The sequence below is a fragment of the Stigmatopora argus genome, chromosome 14, assembly GCF_051989625.1.
Source record: "Stigmatopora argus isolate UIUO_Sarg chromosome 14, RoL_Sarg_1.0, whole genome shotgun sequence".
Classification (NCBI taxonomy): Eukaryota; Metazoa; Chordata; class Actinopteri; order Syngnathiformes; family Syngnathidae; genus Stigmatopora; species Stigmatopora argus.
In genome coordinates, this window is record NC_135400.1 from 13,849,110 (window position 1) to 13,866,164 (window position 17,055).

Consider the following 17,055-nt stretch of genomic DNA (forward strand, 5'->3'; position numbering starts at 1 on the left):
CTACCATGTGGACAATAGCTCTTTTTTTACTGGTTAGCCGCCTTACTGCTCTTAATTTGTGGGTTTGATTCCTCCATCCAGTTTTGCAAGAGTACCCAAAGGGGAACCTGTGCTAGTGTTGGTTTTCTCCGGGTACTCTTGCACATGGGGAATCCTCTTAAAGTAATAATCCGCTGCCCATCTGTCTTCGCTTACATCTCACCTCAGAAATCCACACTGACCAATGTTTTCTAACATTTGAAGACCAGACAGTAGACCTCGGAGTTTCAAACCCATCTGAAGACACCTCTGAGGTCTTGTGGCCTCCTTCACTAACTGGCCATGCTCTTGTCTCCTCAAGCGGAGAGGAACTGGGAAGAAGTGTCCTGGGTTCTAGAGGAAACATTGGAGGACCAGTCACACCGGCAGCTTTTTGCCCTGGAAATTGGCTCGGGAACCGGACAGCATGTCATACGCTTTGCCCAGAAGATGCCCTTTGTCACCTGGCAACCGTCGGACATCAAGGAAGAAGCCCTGGAGAGGTAAGGTTTGGAAAATAGAAAAAACTTGTTCACTATTTAAGTCCGGTTTTGGGATGATGTGTCAACGTTACAGCATCAAAGCGTACATCGCCGCAACCAACATGAAGACGGTGCTGCCACCTGTGCACCTGGATGCTGGTGAACCTTGGGAGAAGTGGGCGGGGCTTACTCGTGGCTCCTGTGATGTCATTATTGCCATTAATTTACTGCAGTACAGTCCTTTTAAGACAGCACAGGTAGGTTGGAAAAGTGCATGAATGGGCTGGCTCACTGTACGTACTGATTATTTTTGTTATTGTTGTAATTTACAAGGGTGTTTTCACTGGGGCAGGTCAAATCATCAAACAAAATGGCCTTTTGGTCATATATGGGGTATGTATGTATGTATCACACACTTTCAAGAAGCTTTCAAAACGACTGACTTGGGTTACATTTTTTTAGGTGTTTGCGATTAATGGCACCATTACACCCCAATGTAATGAACTTCTAGACGAAGAGATACGCAAAGTGTGAGTAGTATTACTTTTTCATACAGTTTGGTGTTTTTAGTGGCTTTGACGGTGAATATATTTGGACTTTGAGGGCCTGTCAGCGAACGATCAATCATAAAATATTTTAAAATTAATAGAAAACGACGAAAAAATGCAAATTAATTTACTAAAAAAAATCCATTCATTTCTTGTCTTGTTAAAAATAAGGATTTGAAAATAATTAATAGAAGCATAATGCTGACATGGATAAATAATTTTGTATCATGTGCAGCTTGTTCATTAAAGTGCATTTATTTATAGTACATGTAATGCTTACAGGCCTACCACATCTACAGTTGTTTTTTCTGTTCTTGTAACAGGACAAATAAACCAACATTATAATCCTTGGACATTCTTTAGTATTAAGTTAGACTAAAATCAAACAGATGCGATGTCCTGTTATTTAGGAATCCCGAATGGGGACTTCCGGATTTGGACGTGCTTCGGCAGATGGCCTATGGGAACGGCATGCGTATGGAGCGAATAGTGGGTCACATTTGCACACCCCTTCGTGTAAAACCTTCTCTCACACACGCCTAAAAAAATGATATTTGTCTTACAGGTGGAGATGGAAGACTGCTACAAATGTCTCATCTTTAGAAAAATCTAGAAATGCATTCCTCAAGTATGATAAGCCAAACTTGTTGGCAGGAAACAAAAAGAATGGGACATGTGGACAATAAGAATCATATTTATTAAATATAAATTTAAAATGACTTGCGAGCCCCATGAATGACAAAGAATCAGTTACTGAAAAAGCAATGGATTACATGCAGCCAAAAGCATTTCCACTCTTCCTTGTGCACATCTAGCGTACCTGTGCACACACAGAATATTAACAGATAATTACATCTCGAGGGGCACTATTTCATGATTCAAATAAACGAGTTGGATTTGCATTCTCTGTATAACTTACGTGGTTCAACCATGAATCTTTAACTATGTTTAAATACTGAAGACACTTCACGACAAAGAAAACCAAACTAAAACTGAAGATTTTGGAACCAACGAGCGGAATGTTAAGCTGTGATCCTGATGTGTTAGTGCTGTTCGTTCCAAGCCCCTCCCCCTTTTCTCAAAGACACAGGCATGTCTTTTAAACATCTCTCGATCAAAAATAAAGTGTTCAGACAGGGTCCACTTTGGAATACAATTAAAAACAACATGCTTTTCTTTTGCCATGTGTTTCTTCTCCTTGCAATTAGTATTTTCTTATTTTATTGTTAGGAAACTACTTGTGAAGGAGGAAATACAAGGAACAAGTAACGGCTCGAGAGTTGGCGCACCCGCTTTTGTCCCCCCCACGCTAATGTAAAGAGATCATCACAAGATTTAACATCGCCGCGACATGACAGTGGAGATGCGACTGATCGAAAGTAGGGGAGTAGTAGTGTGTGAGACCCGATTATAGAAAGCGAGCGGCAGCTTTCAGTCGAAAGAGATGAGTTGCGCCTCTGCGCTGCCAGCGACCACCTGGGCGGGGGGCATGTGCTGCTGATGCTGAGGCGGAGGCTGCTGTTGGGGCGGCTGAGCCGGTTGCTGCGAGCCACCGGGAGGCGCCATCTAGAGCAGGCACGTTAAAAGTAGTTAGAGGAGTCGAACTAAAAAAAAAATGGCGTCGAGTCATTCATAACTGACCTGTTGGTACATGGGCTGCTGGCCGGACATGTACTGCTGTTGGACGGCCAAGTTAGGGTCCTGCCCTGGAAGTGCTGACATCATATTTTGCATGTTGTAGGCCGGGTAGCCCATGTAAGCCATGCCGTTGGTGGGGGCGCCCTGAGGCATGGGGGGTAAACTCTGGGCCTGCGACGCCACGTTCTGCACAGGGAAGAGGGAACACTATGCATTGATTATACACTGTGAAAGACCAGAAGTACTAGCATTTAATAATTGATAACTGACCCATCTATAAAAAAATAAAAAGCCTCAGTTTGCCATAGACGAGGCACTTTGACATTGTGCCCCTTTTTCATAGACTGCAGCGAGTCATAAATATTGCTCCATCTACGTGAGGCAGTTTTTACTATGACAAGGACTTGTTGGCTGTGACGTGCGCGGATGACTTGTTTTATTTCTTTGTACATCTTTTAATTTTTCTGTCCGATTGTAGATGTGTGGTAGACTCCATACCATTGTTTTGTATTAACAAAATAAAATGTTTTACTTTTGTTTTCTCTCCCTTCAACAAATATTAAACTGCGATCTTTCTTTTTGAGGTGTGTGCTTAAATAACTTGAATGGAAGAAAAATTGGGTGTCAAGCTGTGATTGTACTAATTAATTTATTGCCACTGATGGCAATAAACGTCCAAGTGTCTATCACCATCACGGGCAATCGACGAGTTAAAAGCGACAGTGCTACAAGAGGCAGACCTGGTAGCCTTGCGTAGGCGTGGGCTGGTAGTTGGAGTAAGGAGTATTGGTGGTGGGCGGGGCCTGACCAGGAGGAGGAGCATTTTGTCCATTGGCGGCAGTAGGCGGATACATGTATGCGTTGACCATGTTGGGATCTAGGCACACGCGAAAGGACATTGATAAGAATGCGATCCGATCGCCCTGAAACGTGACATCTCCGATCACCTGTGGGGGCCGGGGGCATGGCCTGGTACTGAGGTGGTGGACCCTGGCCCGGCTGGTTCATGTAGATGTTGTGCATAGGGGAACCCTCCACTGAGTTGGCCGGGCTAAAGGTGCCGGGGTAGCTGGGGGGTGCACCCGGCTGGTACACCACTCCACCGGCTACATTTGGGGGCAACGACTGCATCTGTGGAAGAGGAGCCTTTGACACACGGGTACTTTTGAGACTTTGAGTGAGTGGATGTGTTCACCTGTGCGTAGGGCAGCGCGAAAGCGGGCATCTGGGCTCTCATCTGGACGGTGTGCTTCTGCTGCTCCAGGCGCATCTGGCGCTCCTTTTCTTGCTCTTGCAAGCGCTGGATGGCCAGCTGCCTTTGCATCTCCAAGTATTCCTTATAGCACGACAACAAAATACTTCAGAGCGGAGTGACAGCTTTGCAACTTCCGCTCAATACAGCCATAACAGTCCTTCTGTCATCGTCAAATTAAATTTTGTTTAGTGTTTTATCTATTAAGTCCAATTTATGCGCATATAAGCCGTACGCTTGATTCAGACTTAATTTTTTTAGCTACAAATAAGGCATATATGCGAGAAAATGCGGTATATTATTGCATGTACTTGTGCTGGAGTTTATCATTATGGGTAAAATGGAGCTAGCACAATGGCTGCTCTCGTAAGTGGTGCCTTTTTTGTGTTAGAGTCTCCTCTTTAGTCTACACTTGAATCTAAACGCTACAGTAAATCAATTCTATTGCCAAGTGCCCAATATATCTTAGATTAAATTAGAACTTTATTTTATCCCGTATTCGGGAAATTTCTTGGTTGCAGGAGCAAGACAGACACAGGACACACAAGACATTGTAGACCTAGGTAAGAAACTGGAGCCACACACAGTAAAAGTACCTGCTTCTTCTGCCTCATGATCTCCAGTTTCTGCGCCAGCTGGATCTGCCTCTGCCTCTCGGCCTCTTCGGCAGCACGACGCAGTTTCTCCCTATGTTCGTCCCGAAGGGCATTGAGTGCCGCCCGGGCATCTCGCACTTGAGCTAACTTATCCTGAAGCCCCTCGTAGTACACTGCGAATAACAAGATTGTTCATAGCAAACTAATTCACGATTCCACATCTGCACAAAAGGCACTCACGTCGCTTCTCGTCCAGCTGGTTAAGGACGTCCAGGAGCTGCGGGTGCATGTTGTTGATGGACTGGAAGAGGGACAAGACGGCGCTGTCATTGGTGATGCTGCGCCCGCGCATGTGGTTACTCTTCATGCGATTCAGGAAGGTGGTGACAGCATTCTGGAGGGCCTTTAAGAACTGTTCGTGGTTTTCCTCCGACTCGCCGTTCTGGTACTGCTGCTGCTTAGAGTGGTAGAACACCACGTCTCGTTAATCAATCAAGATACAATGCCCTCCCACAGGGCAAAAATGTGAACATACCTCCACTATGTTGACAGGCTGCACTGGGACATGAGCTTCCACGGGCTGAGCGATTGGCGGTAGGGGCTCGGCCAAGGGCACGGGGGCCGGTGCCGAGGGGGTGGGACTCTTGCGGGCCTCCTCCTGCTTTTTCTCCCAGTACGTTCTATTCAGGTAACGGGCCAGCTGCAACGAGGTCAGACGGTCAATATCTTGACTAGTTTGTGCCATGATTGAGCTAATTTAAAAGAATAAAATATGTCGGATTCTGACGATACCTCGGGGTCAACTTCTTCAGCAGAAGGAGCAGAGGAATTCTAGAGTGAAACATTCATAAAGACATCAGTCAGGACATCATTTAGGATGTTGGGGAAATGTGTCATCTTACCACAGGGGACGTGTAGAGGGTGCTGACAGGAGGGGCTGAGGAAGTGATTGGAACGGGGTCGGCCTTTGGATACACGCCGTACGAGTTTTTTTGTCTCTGCAATTGAACAAATGGCTTTATGAGACGCTATTTTCATGGTAATGCAGCCACAACTCAATTTCCGCATCCTACCATCCGCTCTTTCTCCTCAGCCTCGCTTTGGGAAAGGGCGATGGCCAGTTGCAGTTCCTCCTCCTCCTGCAGGGCTGATTCATCTCTTTTGGGGGGCATCTAGACAAGAGAAACCAGAAAATTATACGATTTTTGGGACCTAACTAGATGGAGCAATTACATTAAAAAACAAGTTAAGCCTCACGGTGGTTTCAGAATGGCTGTGAAAACTTTGTTTAGCTGGTATCTGAATGATATGGGCACAGGATAGGTACAATAAGGATGCAAATTCGTATGAGAACATTTTTAATCAGTCAAAGCTTTCCTGTGTAACTATCCCATATTAAAACACTTGCGACTTCCGTTTTTCTGCCTACATTTTATGACATTTGGGTGCTGTAGCTTATGATTAGATGGGCTTTATACCAATGTGGCATTTACTTGAGACTGCTGCGAAAGCGGACTGGTCAGATACTCCGGCGGCAGTTCCGCGGCAGTGGTGGGCGTGGGTTTGCCCTCGGCTTTCCTCAGAGGAGGAGATAGGGACGGGTGGCTGGCAAGGGAAGGACAAACAACTATGTGAAGACTGAGAGGAAGCACAGAACTTGTAACCAAAGTAGTCTGAGTACTCACTTGTTCAGCAGCTCAAAGCAGGGCTCGCAAACGCGGACCTCTTTCTCGATCCCGAATTTGGGAATGGTGGAGTACTTGGAGGAACACTTGCCGCAAAAGATTTGCCCGCAGGCTCGACAATGGTGCTTTCAAATGGGAGAGAGTAAAATCCAGGTCAGGCTCTAACGTGGGTCGTAAAACTACGGCTCTGATAAATTGTGGGAAAGTCCCCAAGTCCTATTTCCAGGCACGGACTGCCTACCTTTCTTGTCATTACTCCAAACTGGACTCTGCACCGGTGGCATTCCTCAGCATCGACCCAGTCTGGGGCCTGAAAGAGAAAAAAACATAAGAAATATGATTAACATGAGTGAATGCATGAGACAAAAAAAGTGTTGAGTCATGATTCAACGGCACCAAAAGAGTGAGATAAACATGTCTAGAAATTTTTAAAATTCTTACTCGTTCTGCAGCAAACATAGCATCGCTCTCCTTAAACTCGGGGAACACGTGACCTGAGGATATTTTAAAGTGAGTCATTAATTATGACTTTGCGTTTTCAGAAGCCTCAATGTATCGGAGTCATTTTTTAACAACTTCTGTTATTTATCTTGGCGTGGAGAAACAATATGTCTGCTTACCTTCCACTTTCATGATCTGATAAGTGTCTTGCACAACTTTGTACTTGGGCTCGTTGCGGAAGGCGTGAGCCCAGGCTTGGATTAAGTATAGGATTTTGTTTCGGACATTTGGTTCTGTCTGCGTCTGTTTGAAAGAAAATTACAGTTTCAAAAAAAAAAAAAGTGTTGACAGCACCTTTTTGTGCTAGTACTTGTATCCTGGTTCTGTGTATTCTGTCACCTCATAATAGTGCCACACACAATAAAAAAGACATGTGACATTCAATCGGGTACATCAACCATTTGCAAGTTGTGCTACCTTGATTAACTCCTTCAGCTCTTCCATGGTTTGTTTACTCGCCACCTCATCGTGTACCGTCTGCCCACAGTTCTTAACCACAGACTCAAGGACCTAAAAGGGGAAGGAAGAATTGCTTACATATTTTACACTAACTTCCAACATGAGCAAGCATTTATTTTTAACTAGAGCCGGAAAAAAAACTCACCTCAAATGCATAGAGGGCCACGTGTGGGTTTTTGTCATTCAGCTTCTTCTTTATAGCGACAATTGCATATTTAGCCCTAATGGGAAGTAGATATGTCAGTTTAATGAACAAAACATTACACAACGACAATAAATAAAAATAAGAGTGGCTCACTGGGTGTCTCCTTGTCGGATGAGATCACAGATTTGCAGGATGGATTCCCAGTCGGTCTCAAGGAGCAGCTGACTGGTGGCCTTATCTGCAAAAACCTGCTATTTAACTCATTGGCTGCCATTAATAGCAATCCATCTTCCCAGTAAAAAAACGAATAGGACGTCAATGAGCTGATTAGAACTGCATGACTTTTGTATCCAAAGATGACTAATTTTCTTCATGGAAAATACCCGACATTATTTACTTTTGAGGTTATTTATAGTCTTCAGGTGACCTTTCTTTAAGAAACACTGATAAAGCAAGTACATCAAATAAACAAAGTTTTAGAATGTTATCGAATTCACCACAGTGACACCACCGAAGTCATGTTCTTTTATTTAAACAATTACATTTATGACAGTATTGTAAAACAGTTAATTATCTCACACCAAAGCCCCAAAAGGCAACTGTTGTGATTTAAATCGTCACGTTGACGTTTGTTTAAATATCAAATCGATACAAATATGTAGGAGGTTGTTTAAAATGACTGTACGATCAGACGTTTAGAGCAGTCCCTTATTTCTACCAAAATAATGGGATCCTTCTCGTCTAAGGATTGTGTTGTCGATTATGAAAATAAACGTTCTTATCTGGGCCTTCATCATCAACAGCCAATTTAGTTAGCAAAGGCTAAAATTAGCTTGGCCTCAGCGCCACAGCCCCGGCTCGTAACAATACACTGCTGAAAACACGTCACTTTAAGACACACATTCGATTACTAACATGAGCAATTGTGTGCGCGACTTACCCAAAAGCCTCTCGAATGTACCTCCACCTTTCCCCATAGTTGACTGTAAGTCTTAAAAGTCGCTATTAGAATCGTGTTTTTCCCAACTCTGCGTCGGCTTGTATTTTCACCCTTTTAGCTTTAGCGTCAGTAGCCACGGAACCGAACACACAGCTGTGTACTGTTTCTCACTTCCCACTTCCTGTTTGAACTCGGTCAATGTCTATTTTAGCGCCCTCTAGCGTAAATTCATGATATGGAACAGCAAACAAGTGAGTGGCGTCACAGCTCTGACGCAGAAATTATTTTCAGTTGGAGAAATCCATTGGGGATCAATAAAGGACCAAAAAAATGAAATAAAATACTAATACCTCTCAAAATATAGAAAATATAAAACAAATTATTTTTACTATAAGACAAATTTTCACGTTTTATTATATGTTATATATCCATATACAGAATATATGTATGTGTATATATACATCTCTGCCCCCTATGTTTGTATGTGAGTGGAAAGTATAAAACAGAGAAAAAAGAACAATGTGCAGGGCAATAATGGTGCGTTGCTGAGTAAAAATATCTGTCGGATTCCTTTAAACTAGGCAGACTGGCTTTTTTTGCTTCAAATTGACGAGCGAATGAGCGCTGTGAGACCAACCAGTCAAAATTGATTGGACGACTAGCGCTGTCAATGGCAGTCAGTGAGTTTGATAAATGCCCCTAAAAGGGTTAAAGATGGCACCCGATCATGGTTCTATTGTACAGTGGCTGCCTTGCTTTGTTCCAGGCTGACGTATGTCATGTATGAGTCACTACCTGGTACTCGGATCACTGACGCTCATTGTTGTGGTGTATCATCAAGTTGTATTGTGCTAGTCCATCTGCTGTCATTGAGATGGAAAATAGGCAATCAGCTTTTTAAAGCAGACTACATTACCACAGAAATATGATGATTAAGTGTATTTTTTCTCCGTTCTGCCCTGATGGAGAATGGCAGAGACAAGAGTACAAGCTTACAGTCATTGTTCTATTGTTCTACTGTGCTGAGGCAAAGTCACTGTGCTGTTGATTAGAATTGCACAGAACTTTTTTCAATTCCTACAATGTCTAAATAATTATTTTAATGAATTAAATGTAAACTTTTGTTTTTATTGCTTGATAGAATGACTTTGTATGATTTTGTTATTGGGTTTAATCCAACATCTCCCCCTATTCCAAAAATATTCCAATTTGGAGTATATTTGAAGAAGATAATTATGTGTGAATGTGAGTGTAAATGGCCTTTGTGTACTACACTTCTTTCCTAGTAAGTTGGAATCAGCTCCACCTTTCATACAAACTTTTTTATAGGATAAGCACTACAAAAATGGATTGCTGAACTTTCATTGAAAAAAGAGCATTCATTAAATATGTTTTAAGTGACCCTAGAGGCCTAGACTCTTGTGTGAATGATCATTAAACATTGGAAAAAGAAACACATTTTACATAAGGAACGGCCAAATGTTTTATTGTATTCCACAATCAAATACATAGGGGAAAAAGGTTATTTAATCACACACGGAGTTCAATTTCTCCACGCATGCTGAATAATATTAAATTTCAAGAGGAGAATGAAACAGGCTTGTCATCAGTTGAGGGGGACGTTAAACATAACCCTTCGCCTGCGAGGCGGGCGCCCGACGAGGACTGCTTTCTCCACTACTGAAGGTGGGCGATCCGGGCAGGCCGGGCGGGCTCGAACCGGCGTACAGAAGAGACCCGCCCACCAGGAGCAACCCCGACGCCCCCCAGCCGATGTAAAGGCTCGGCCCCAGTTCGCGCTTGTGCGGGGCAGCCACATGCGGGTCGTAGAAATCCCTGATGATGGAGTGGGCGGTCCAGCAGATGGGCACCAGGAAGAGGAAGCCGGCGACGGCGAAGAGCACCCCTGAGATGCGAGCGATGCGCGCCTTGAGACTGTTGACGCCTACGCACGTGGTGCACTTGGCGCCGAGCACCCCCAGAGAGAGCGCCACGGCGCAGAGCATAACCGAGAGCACCGTGAGACCCCGAGCAGCCTGCATGTCGCTGGGCAGCGCCAACATGCTGTCGTAGACCTTGCACTGGATCTGACCCGTACTCTGCACGATGCAAGTCATCCATAAGCCTTCCCAGATGATCTGCGCGGTCACCAAGTTGTTGCCGATGAAAGCGGTGACCCGCCAAAGTGGAACCAGGATCACTACTAACCCTGCCACCCAGCCTAGGATGGACATGATGAGGCCTACCAGCTGCATGCCTGTGGTTGCCATGTTGCTAAAAAGTAGGAAGGTTTTAAATAAGTCTGCTTATGGAGCGTAGTCCTTAAATCGCGATCCACTGCCGAGGTCTGGGTCTTTCGGTGATGATGCCACTCACTTTCAATCCGACCGGGCAATCTAGAAAAACAAGATAACCCCAAATAAATCATCTGAAAAGCCATCCACTGTTACCACAAAATCTCCAAGCTTCTTCTAGAAAAGGCAGAAATGCATTTTATTTAAATGGGATTGGTTTATTCGGAAGAAACTGACAGAACCAGCAAATCCGATCGCAAATAGGTTGATAGAAATGTTATGTCATTGATTAACCGAGCATATGGTTTTCATAAGTATTTGGTGCTGGGCCCATATTTGGTGGATTCCATGGTGTCGCCCAGAGAAAGGCCTTCTTTGATATTGGGAGCTTGTGGGTGTCAAGCTAACCAGCTAATCTTGGAAACAGCACCAGGCTACTCTGGGGAACACAAGCGAGCTTTCATGGGCGTTTTTAGAGTGGGCCACAACAAGGATCGCGTCAGTTGGGATCCATGATTGACCATTCTTGGTGTACAATGATGTTGTGAATATTAACTAAAAGGTTACTGACAAACAAAAATCAGATTTCTATGAAATCCTAATAGGTTCCCAAAGCCTGTGGGTAATGAAGAGTTCCTGCATTTTCAAAGCTATTCAGATTCACTTACTATGTAAACGGATTCATTTTTAGGCAGCTCTGTACTGTTATTTTAACAATTCTTTTGGCCTTTTAAATTGACCGGCACCGGTTCTACCACTTTCGCGACTCTTGTGAGGAGATGTGAAAATGAGCGATTAAAATTTGGGGTAAAAAAAAGTCAGAGAATTAGACATGGTCCACATCCAGAAAACATACACGACCACAATAAAGTGACTGTAAAAGCCATTGGCGAAAATAACCTCTCCATTTACCTTAAACTGGACTCTCCCTGTCCTCAGCGACTTTATTACGCCAGATCCGGAGGTGCGACGTCCTCAAGGTGCAATGGGGCAGTTTGACGGAATTGGCAGCGGGGCGATAGAGCCTCGGTTCAGCATCAAGTGGCGACGAGATGCTCCCCAGGCGGTGTGGCAGTGGGCACAAGCATGTGTGTCCGTGTCTGTGAGTGTGTCAATGCGTGAATGTGTCTCCCGGTGCCTGGTGTACGAGCACAATAAGCTGCTGTTTGGTCCAGAACAACCCCACCTCCCTCGCCCTCTGTCCACGTCCTGCTTTGGCCTCATGTCTGCTCACCCTCTGGTTTCTCTCCAGATTTCCAGCGTGGATGGAAACACTCATTCCAGTCTCCAATAACCGAGATGAGTGCCTCTCTCAACCAGAGTGCGATAAGTAAAGAAAACAACTTTAATGTGTCAACACTACAGAACTACGAAGGGATTAGTACCTTTGCTCCAGTGCAATCAGATGCTGCAAAACCCGGAGCGAATGACGAGTGGCTCGGCGTTTTTACCGCCATGCAGACGACCGGGACTAAAGAACGGGTGCAGGCTATCTGTGAACGTATCGGTGAAGGTGTACAGGTGGACGCCCGTCTCGGAGCAGTAGAATGACACGCGGCCTTCGGCGTAGTCCACAAAAATGCCCATCTTTCTAGGCCTCTGGTCCACCGCCACCGCACTCGGTGGAGAGGTGTTAGCGACGTACTGCCCGTTGGCCTTCAGACTCAGAGTCCAGAAACCATTGGCAGGGCAAACGGTGAAGCGACCCTTCCTGTTGATGGACTGCCGAACCACGCCCAAGCTCCACTCCGTCTTCGCGCCGACCTCCACGCCCCAGTAGGATCGTCCGCTACTGAAACTCTCTTTGGCGAGGACGTTGGCCACGCGGTCAAAGCGTTTGGGGTGGTCCAGAACCTCGTGGCGCTTATCGCTTTGCCGCACCTCTTTTCTGTCCTCCGTGACCGAAAGGGAAGGGTGGGCCGTCTTGGCGCTCAGGTTGACGTCCACTATAGCGAGGGAAGGTCAAAGTGCGTGAGTAGGTTTGGCATCTGAGCTTGAATTTATGTGGAGATAAAGTCTTACCAATGTATCTCTCAATTCTCTTCAGTTCTGTCAAGTAAAAAAAATAAACCCAGTGTTTAGTTCATGAGCTACGCAATCAAGAATATATGAAAACTGACCTGATTTGGAGAGCCTGTTGACCTCCACTTTAATCTTTGACATCATTTCCGAGAGTGCTCTCCTAGTGACCCCAACACAAGGGTCAGTTTCAATGGTAACCATGGACCAATCCTTCAACTGGACCTGTTGCCCACCAGGCACAATGTTCTGTAAAGAAACACACGGGTGCTCATCATTAATCTTCTATTATGGTGTGATGGTAAGAAGGATTAGGTACTTACCACGGATTCCTCCTTGGATTCGTCCTGGTGGGAATTTTTTTCTGGAACCAGTGAGTCAGGTTGGGCAGTCTCTTTTTTCAGTTCCTGGATCTCCTGCTCCAGTTCCTTCAAAAGAGTCTCACCTTTCTTCTGCTCCTCTTTTTGGCGCTCCTCGATGGCCACCACCAACGCTTTGTGGCTCTTTTCCATGGCGTGGACGAGAGCAGAGAAGACTTTCTGGCTATCGCGCACCTCTCGCAGATGAGAGCTCTGGTTGGATGACACGACACCGTCAGAGGAATTCAAATTTTGGAGTTGAGTTCAGCCTCACCTTCTGAAGCTCAAGCGAACTCTTCAGCTTCTCAATCTTCTGTAACCTTTCCTGAATCATTTGCTCAACATTGATAACCTAAAGAAGTCAATTCTGGCTTAAGCTTGGATTTCCATCAGAAATTGCTGAATTTGCAACATTACCGTTTCTTCATCCGGTGGTTTCTGCGGTCTGGTTTTCTTATAATTTTCTGAGATTTCGGCTAGGAGGTGGTTGATGCTGAGGTCTGGCCTGCTGATGAAGAGTCTCCTGCAGCACGGGCAGTATCTGGACTGGTGCCGCATCCAGAAGTCGCAAAGGCAGGGCAAGCAAAAGCTATGTCCGCATGGGGTGGTCACTGGATTCTTAAAGATGTCCTTACACAGAGAGCACAGTAAGGACTTCTCGGGCAGGAGGCTAATAGTCGACGCCATTAGGACTGAGAAGAAGGAAGGGACAATTCAGAACAGAAAAGGTATCCTTCAGATCCTGGACTTCAAATTCTCACAGTCTTAGTTGAAGGACTTCCAGCTCAAACCATGTGAAAGCTGATATTAAGAATGGACTATTGTCAATATGTGAAGAATGCGGGCAAACAGGTATATACCCAACGCATGGATGACTACTGTAATACATCACCGAGAAGCTAAACTCCAACACGAAAGTCCAAAAACATGGATTAATTATCTCAGGAAAAAAACGTATACTGTTACTTTTTTTTTGTTAAATGCAGGTTTGAGTTTCAACCCTCAGGAAATTGATCATTTGTCGTGTTCACGAGTTCTTTAAAGGCTTCATTTGGTGTAGCAGGTAGTGTTTACTTCTAAATGAACGAGAGTAATTAAACAGGAGTAGAACAGTGATATAAAGGCTCACCTGTTCTGAGCAGAAGTTTGCTCTCGTCTTGCCACAGGCTCCAAGCAAACGGGGAAATGCACTCGGAATGTTTTATATTGCGCTAAGGTGTGTTAGAAAGTCAAACAAAAACAAGTTCAGCTGAAACAAGCTCCACCCTGAATGTGATGGAAGCTTTTCTATAGGCGAACATAAGTGGAGGCTGGACAAAAAATAGACTATATGTTTAAACATAATCGTCCAGAAACAGCTAAGTACAAAATTGCTGGGCAGTTCATCAGTTAGCCATACTTTAACTTTACGAAGAACAAAATCTTGTCACGGCCGAGGATTGGCAAAGAAGCGATTGATGAAGATGGAGTTGAAGTTGAGTCGAGCGGGAGGCGCCACTCGGTCCTCCATGTGTTTGGTGGCTACCTGAGCGGCGCCCCCCGCTGACGCGCCCACCGCCCCGCCGATGATCCCGTACAGCACCATCCCTCCAGGGCCCTCAATGGAGCCAACCAGGACCCCCAACGCGGCTCCCACCACCACACCGGAGCCCACCCCCCTGGCCAGAGACGTCCTCAGCCAGCCGTTGTCGACTTCCGCCTTGGCCCTGATCTCGGCGCTGACGCTAGCCGTGTGGGCATCTTTGCGCCGGTACAACTCATCCGACAGGTACTCCTTCTCCAACTCGCTCCATACTTTCTCATTATCTGCCGCCATCTCCTTCATGAGCCTCTTCTCCTCCTTCTTGACGCTGCGCTCGGCTTTCTGGAAGGTGCCGCTCGCGAAGCAGGCGCCGCCCAGGGACGCCACCGTCCGCTCGATCTTCTGCAGCAACTCCCGGTCTCGGCCACGGTCCCGCCAGTCCTTGTTGAAAATGTAAAAACGGCCACCAAAGTCCTCCACCATACGCCTCAAGGGCCAGTCGGTGTTCCGCACGGTGCTCTCCAAGTTGCCACCGTCCGACTTCCCGTCGTAGGCGAGCAGGACGATGCAGTGTCTCAAACAACGTCTTCCGAAGTGATTCATCATGAGCTGCGGGGTTCTCATGTCATTGGGTGAGATTTTCTCCATGTCGAAAGCCACCAGGAAGGCGTGGGGACCGGGAACTGACAAACACTTGGACCTTCTGAGCTCCACCTTCCTCTTGACGCGGGATATGTCCTTTTCGTAGAGGTTGGGGGCATTGATCAGAGCCACCCGTCGACCTGCCAGTTCTCCGAGAATCTTGCGACTACCGGAGATGCTCGTGGTGTCCTTGGGGAACTCCTCCCTTCCTAGAATGGCATTGGTCAGCTGGAACTGAGATGGGCCGCTGCTGCCGACGACCATCAGCCTCAACTCCAAGCACGTTCCTGTCAGAAGCGGATCTGTGTTCAACAGTTGCTTATGATGCATTGCATTCATGCTCCTATCCATCCAAATAGCCTGTCATTCTAAAACTGGACTTACTATATACAATAAAATGAATGACTAAATTGAGGAAAAAGAATGCACCATCATTTCCTTATGTTAGCCAATCGTAGATCCCACCAATAACAAATTCAATACAGTAACAGAGAACTACATTGAAAAAAATATTTGATTGATAAGGCTTTTTACTTGTTGACGAATAGGCATGTATTCTGGCAAGTCCAATAAGAAAGCTTAGCAAAAAAATTACATAAGAGTTTGCAAAAAACGAATTTTTCCTCTTTGGTTTTGCAGAAAATAAGTATACAACTCTTCATCGGACTATGTAATGTCCATCATGATGCTTGGTTGTTGTTTTCTTTATGTTTCATGCTTGGACAGTGGTTTCGGTTAAAATAACCAGAATTAGTAGAAGTAATCAATCACAATTTCTGTACAGTCATAATGTAACATGACCTATTTTTAACAAAGCACCATGTAGTATTATCATGTTCTTCTGTTCAGACATATTTTTCGAAAATCCACCTAGCTATTTTTATCTACGCGAATGATGATTTAATAGTGACAATCAGCAATCCGAAACCCAACTTGGACCTGGGTCCCCAATCATACTCAATATAATACAAACTTACCTTTCTTCCTTTTCTCCATTAGCGTGACCACCCTTAATTTGAGAAGAGAATAAAAATGTGTCTCTGTCCCTCTCTGTCGCTGCACTGACCCGCTCAGTTGTTTTCCCAGTCGATTCTCTGTGATTTAATAATTGTAAACATTCACTTATCAAGTGGAAAAAGTCTTCACAGTCCTTACAGAGAGTCATCCTTGAACATGTATTTCCTATATCACTGCTTTTATAGCCACGGTTCTTTGATAGTCGCCCTGCAGAGAGATCTGGATAATCAATACTTCATTAAATTAAATTTGATCTAGTCCAAGGGTCGTTCCAATGGGTATTCCAAATATAGAGCGGTGGCGTCACGGTGACAATAAATGTCAGTGATTACAAAGACACCACGTGTAAATCCCCACTGGATTACACAATCTCACATCAATACAGCATGGCTGTTTTGGCTATATGGCTATCACAAAGGCCAGCAGTGCGTATTCTAGAGGCCATGGGCGAATTACATTGACTTGGTAACATGCAGACCCTGAAACTTTAAAGGGGAAAACACTATATGTATTCATATCCATGTGTATGTGCTTAAAGAAGCTGCATTGGGAGGAGTGGTTCGTGTGTCGGTCTCACAGTTCTGGGGTCGAGGGTTCGATCCCAGTTTGCATGTTCTCCCCGGGCTTACGTGGGTTTTCTCTGGGTATTCCCGTTTCCTCCCACATTCCAAAAACATGCAGGGTAGGCTGGTTGAAGACTCTAAATTGCCTCTAGCTATGAGTGGTTGTCCGTCCGCTTGTGCCCTGTGATTGGCTGGTCAACGTCCCCCGCCTGGGATAAGCTTCAGCACCCCTTGCGACCCTTGTGAGGATAGGCAGTTCAAAAAAGTGAATTTTATAGCACATTGTTCTATGTTTATTTGTATTATTATTATTGTTATTATCATAATTATTATCATCATCATTATTGTTGTTGTTGTTATTGTTATTATTGTTAG

At 45.1% G+C, this 17,055-nt stretch overlaps 5 protein-coding genes across 7 annotated transcripts; 1 reads left to right on the forward strand and 4 right to left on the reverse strand.

Annotated features, from left to right (window-relative positions):
* The first annotated feature begins 168 nt into the window (after positions 1–168).
* LOC144088976 (methyltransferase-like 26 B) lies at positions 169–2,230 on the forward strand. Its single transcript, XM_077619753.1, has 6 exons — positions 169–521; positions 595–757; positions 834–893; positions 963–1,030; positions 1,459–1,537; positions 1,614–2,230. The coding sequence occupies exons 1-6, from the start codon at positions 322–324 to the stop codon at positions 1,659–1,661; spliced, it is 618 nt and encodes a 205-aa protein (XP_077475879.1). The 5' UTR covers positions 169–321; the 3' UTR covers positions 1,662–2,230.
* hgs (hepatocyte growth factor-regulated tyrosine kinase substrate) lies at positions 1,727–8,453 on the reverse strand. 3 transcript variants are annotated; one of them, XM_077619744.1, is made up of 20 exons: positions 8,265–8,453; positions 7,478–7,562; positions 7,325–7,400; positions 7,138–7,230; positions 6,840–6,963; positions 6,661–6,713; positions 6,461–6,529; positions 6,220–6,344; positions 6,028–6,139; positions 5,608–5,706; positions 5,437–5,532; positions 5,327–5,365; positions 5,070–5,234; positions 4,775–4,988; positions 4,535–4,707; positions 3,882–4,022; positions 3,634–3,817; positions 3,427–3,563; positions 2,690–2,872; positions 1,727–2,614 (listed from the first exon to the last, which is right to left on the reverse strand). In XM_077619744.1, exons 1-20 carry the CDS (start codon positions 8,299–8,301, stop codon positions 2,480–2,482), a joined length of 2,340 nt encoding a protein of 779 aa, XP_077475870.1. In that variant the 5' UTR covers positions 8,302–8,453; the 3' UTR covers positions 1,727–2,479. The 3 variants fall into 3 exon arrangements, with proteins under 3 accessions (XP_077475870.1, XP_077475869.1, XP_077475868.1); XM_077619743.1 differs by having other exon boundaries at positions 6,013–6,139; XM_077619742.1 differs by having other exon boundaries at positions 4,775–4,991; positions 6,013–6,139.
* Positions 8,454–9,734: 1,281 nt separating this feature from the next.
* Positions 9,735–11,930, reverse strand: cldnk (claudin k). The gene is made up of 2 exons (XM_077619752.1): positions 11,471–11,930; positions 9,735–10,660 (listed from the first exon to the last, which is right to left on the reverse strand). Exon 2 carries the CDS (start codon positions 10,532–10,534, stop codon positions 9,887–9,889), a length of 648 nt encoding a protein of 215 aa, XP_077475878.1. The 5' UTR covers positions 10,535–10,660; positions 11,471–11,930; the 3' UTR covers positions 9,735–9,886.
* On the reverse strand, positions 11,466–14,211 carry btr02 (bloodthirsty-related gene family, member 2). Its single transcript, XM_077619748.1, has 7 exons — positions 14,066–14,211; positions 13,354–13,628; positions 13,211–13,288; positions 12,901–13,149; positions 12,679–12,826; positions 12,581–12,607; positions 11,466–12,504 (listed from the first exon to the last, which is right to left on the reverse strand). Exons 2-7 carry the CDS (start codon positions 13,621–13,623, stop codon positions 11,960–11,962), a joined length of 1,317 nt encoding a protein of 438 aa, XP_077475874.1. The 5' UTR covers positions 13,624–13,628; positions 14,066–14,211; the 3' UTR covers positions 11,466–11,959.
* A 139-nt stretch (positions 14,212–14,350) lies between these two features.
* On the reverse strand, positions 14,351–16,374 carry LOC144088973 (GTPase IMAP family member 7). Its single transcript, XM_077619750.1, has 2 exons — positions 16,078–16,374; positions 14,351–15,387 (listed from the first exon to the last, which is right to left on the reverse strand). Exons 1-2 carry the CDS (start codon positions 16,094–16,096, stop codon positions 14,363–14,365), a joined length of 1,044 nt encoding a protein of 347 aa, XP_077475876.1. The 5' UTR covers positions 16,097–16,374; the 3' UTR covers positions 14,351–14,362.
* Positions 16,375–17,055: the final 681 nt, after the last annotated feature.

Coding starts and splice junctions, on each gene's coding strand:
- LOC144088976 (XM_077619753.1), top strand. CDS start 322: ATGCTCTTGTCTCCTCAAGCGGAGAGGAACTGGGAAGAAGTGTCCTGG. Junction 894..962: donor GCCTTTTGGTCATATATGGG/GTATGTATGTAT, acceptor ACATTTTTTTAG/GTGTTTGCGATTAATGGCAC. Junction 1,031..1,458: donor GACGAAGAGATACGCAAAGT/GTGAGTAGTATT, acceptor CCTGTTATTTAG/GAATCCCGAATGGGGACTTC.
- hgs (XM_077619742.1), bottom strand. CDS start 8,301: ATGGGGAAAGGTGGAGGTACATTCGAGAGGCTTTTGG. Junction 7,563..8,264: donor TACATTCGAGAGGCTTTTGG/GTAAGTCGCGCA, acceptor AGGTTTTTGCAG/ATAAGGCCACCAGTCAGCTG. Junction 7,401..7,477: donor ATCCGACAAGGAGACACCCA/GTGAGCCACTCT, acceptor ACTTCCCATTAG/GGCTAAATATGCAATTGTCG.
- cldnk (XM_077619752.1), bottom strand. CDS start 10,534: ATGGCAACCACAGGCATGCAGCTGGTAGGCCTCATCATGTCCATCCTA.
- btr02 (XM_077619748.1), bottom strand. CDS start 13,623: ATGGCGTCGACTATTAGCCTCCTGCCCGAGAAGTCCTTACTGTGCTCT. Junction 13,150..13,210: donor GTTCGCTTGAGCTTCAGAAG/GTGAGGCTGAAC, acceptor TCATCCAACCAG/AGCTCTCATCTGCGAGAGGT. Junction 12,827..12,900: donor AATCCAAGGAGGAATCCGTG/GTAAGTACCTAA, acceptor GTTTCTTTACAG/AACATTGTGCCTGGTGGGCA.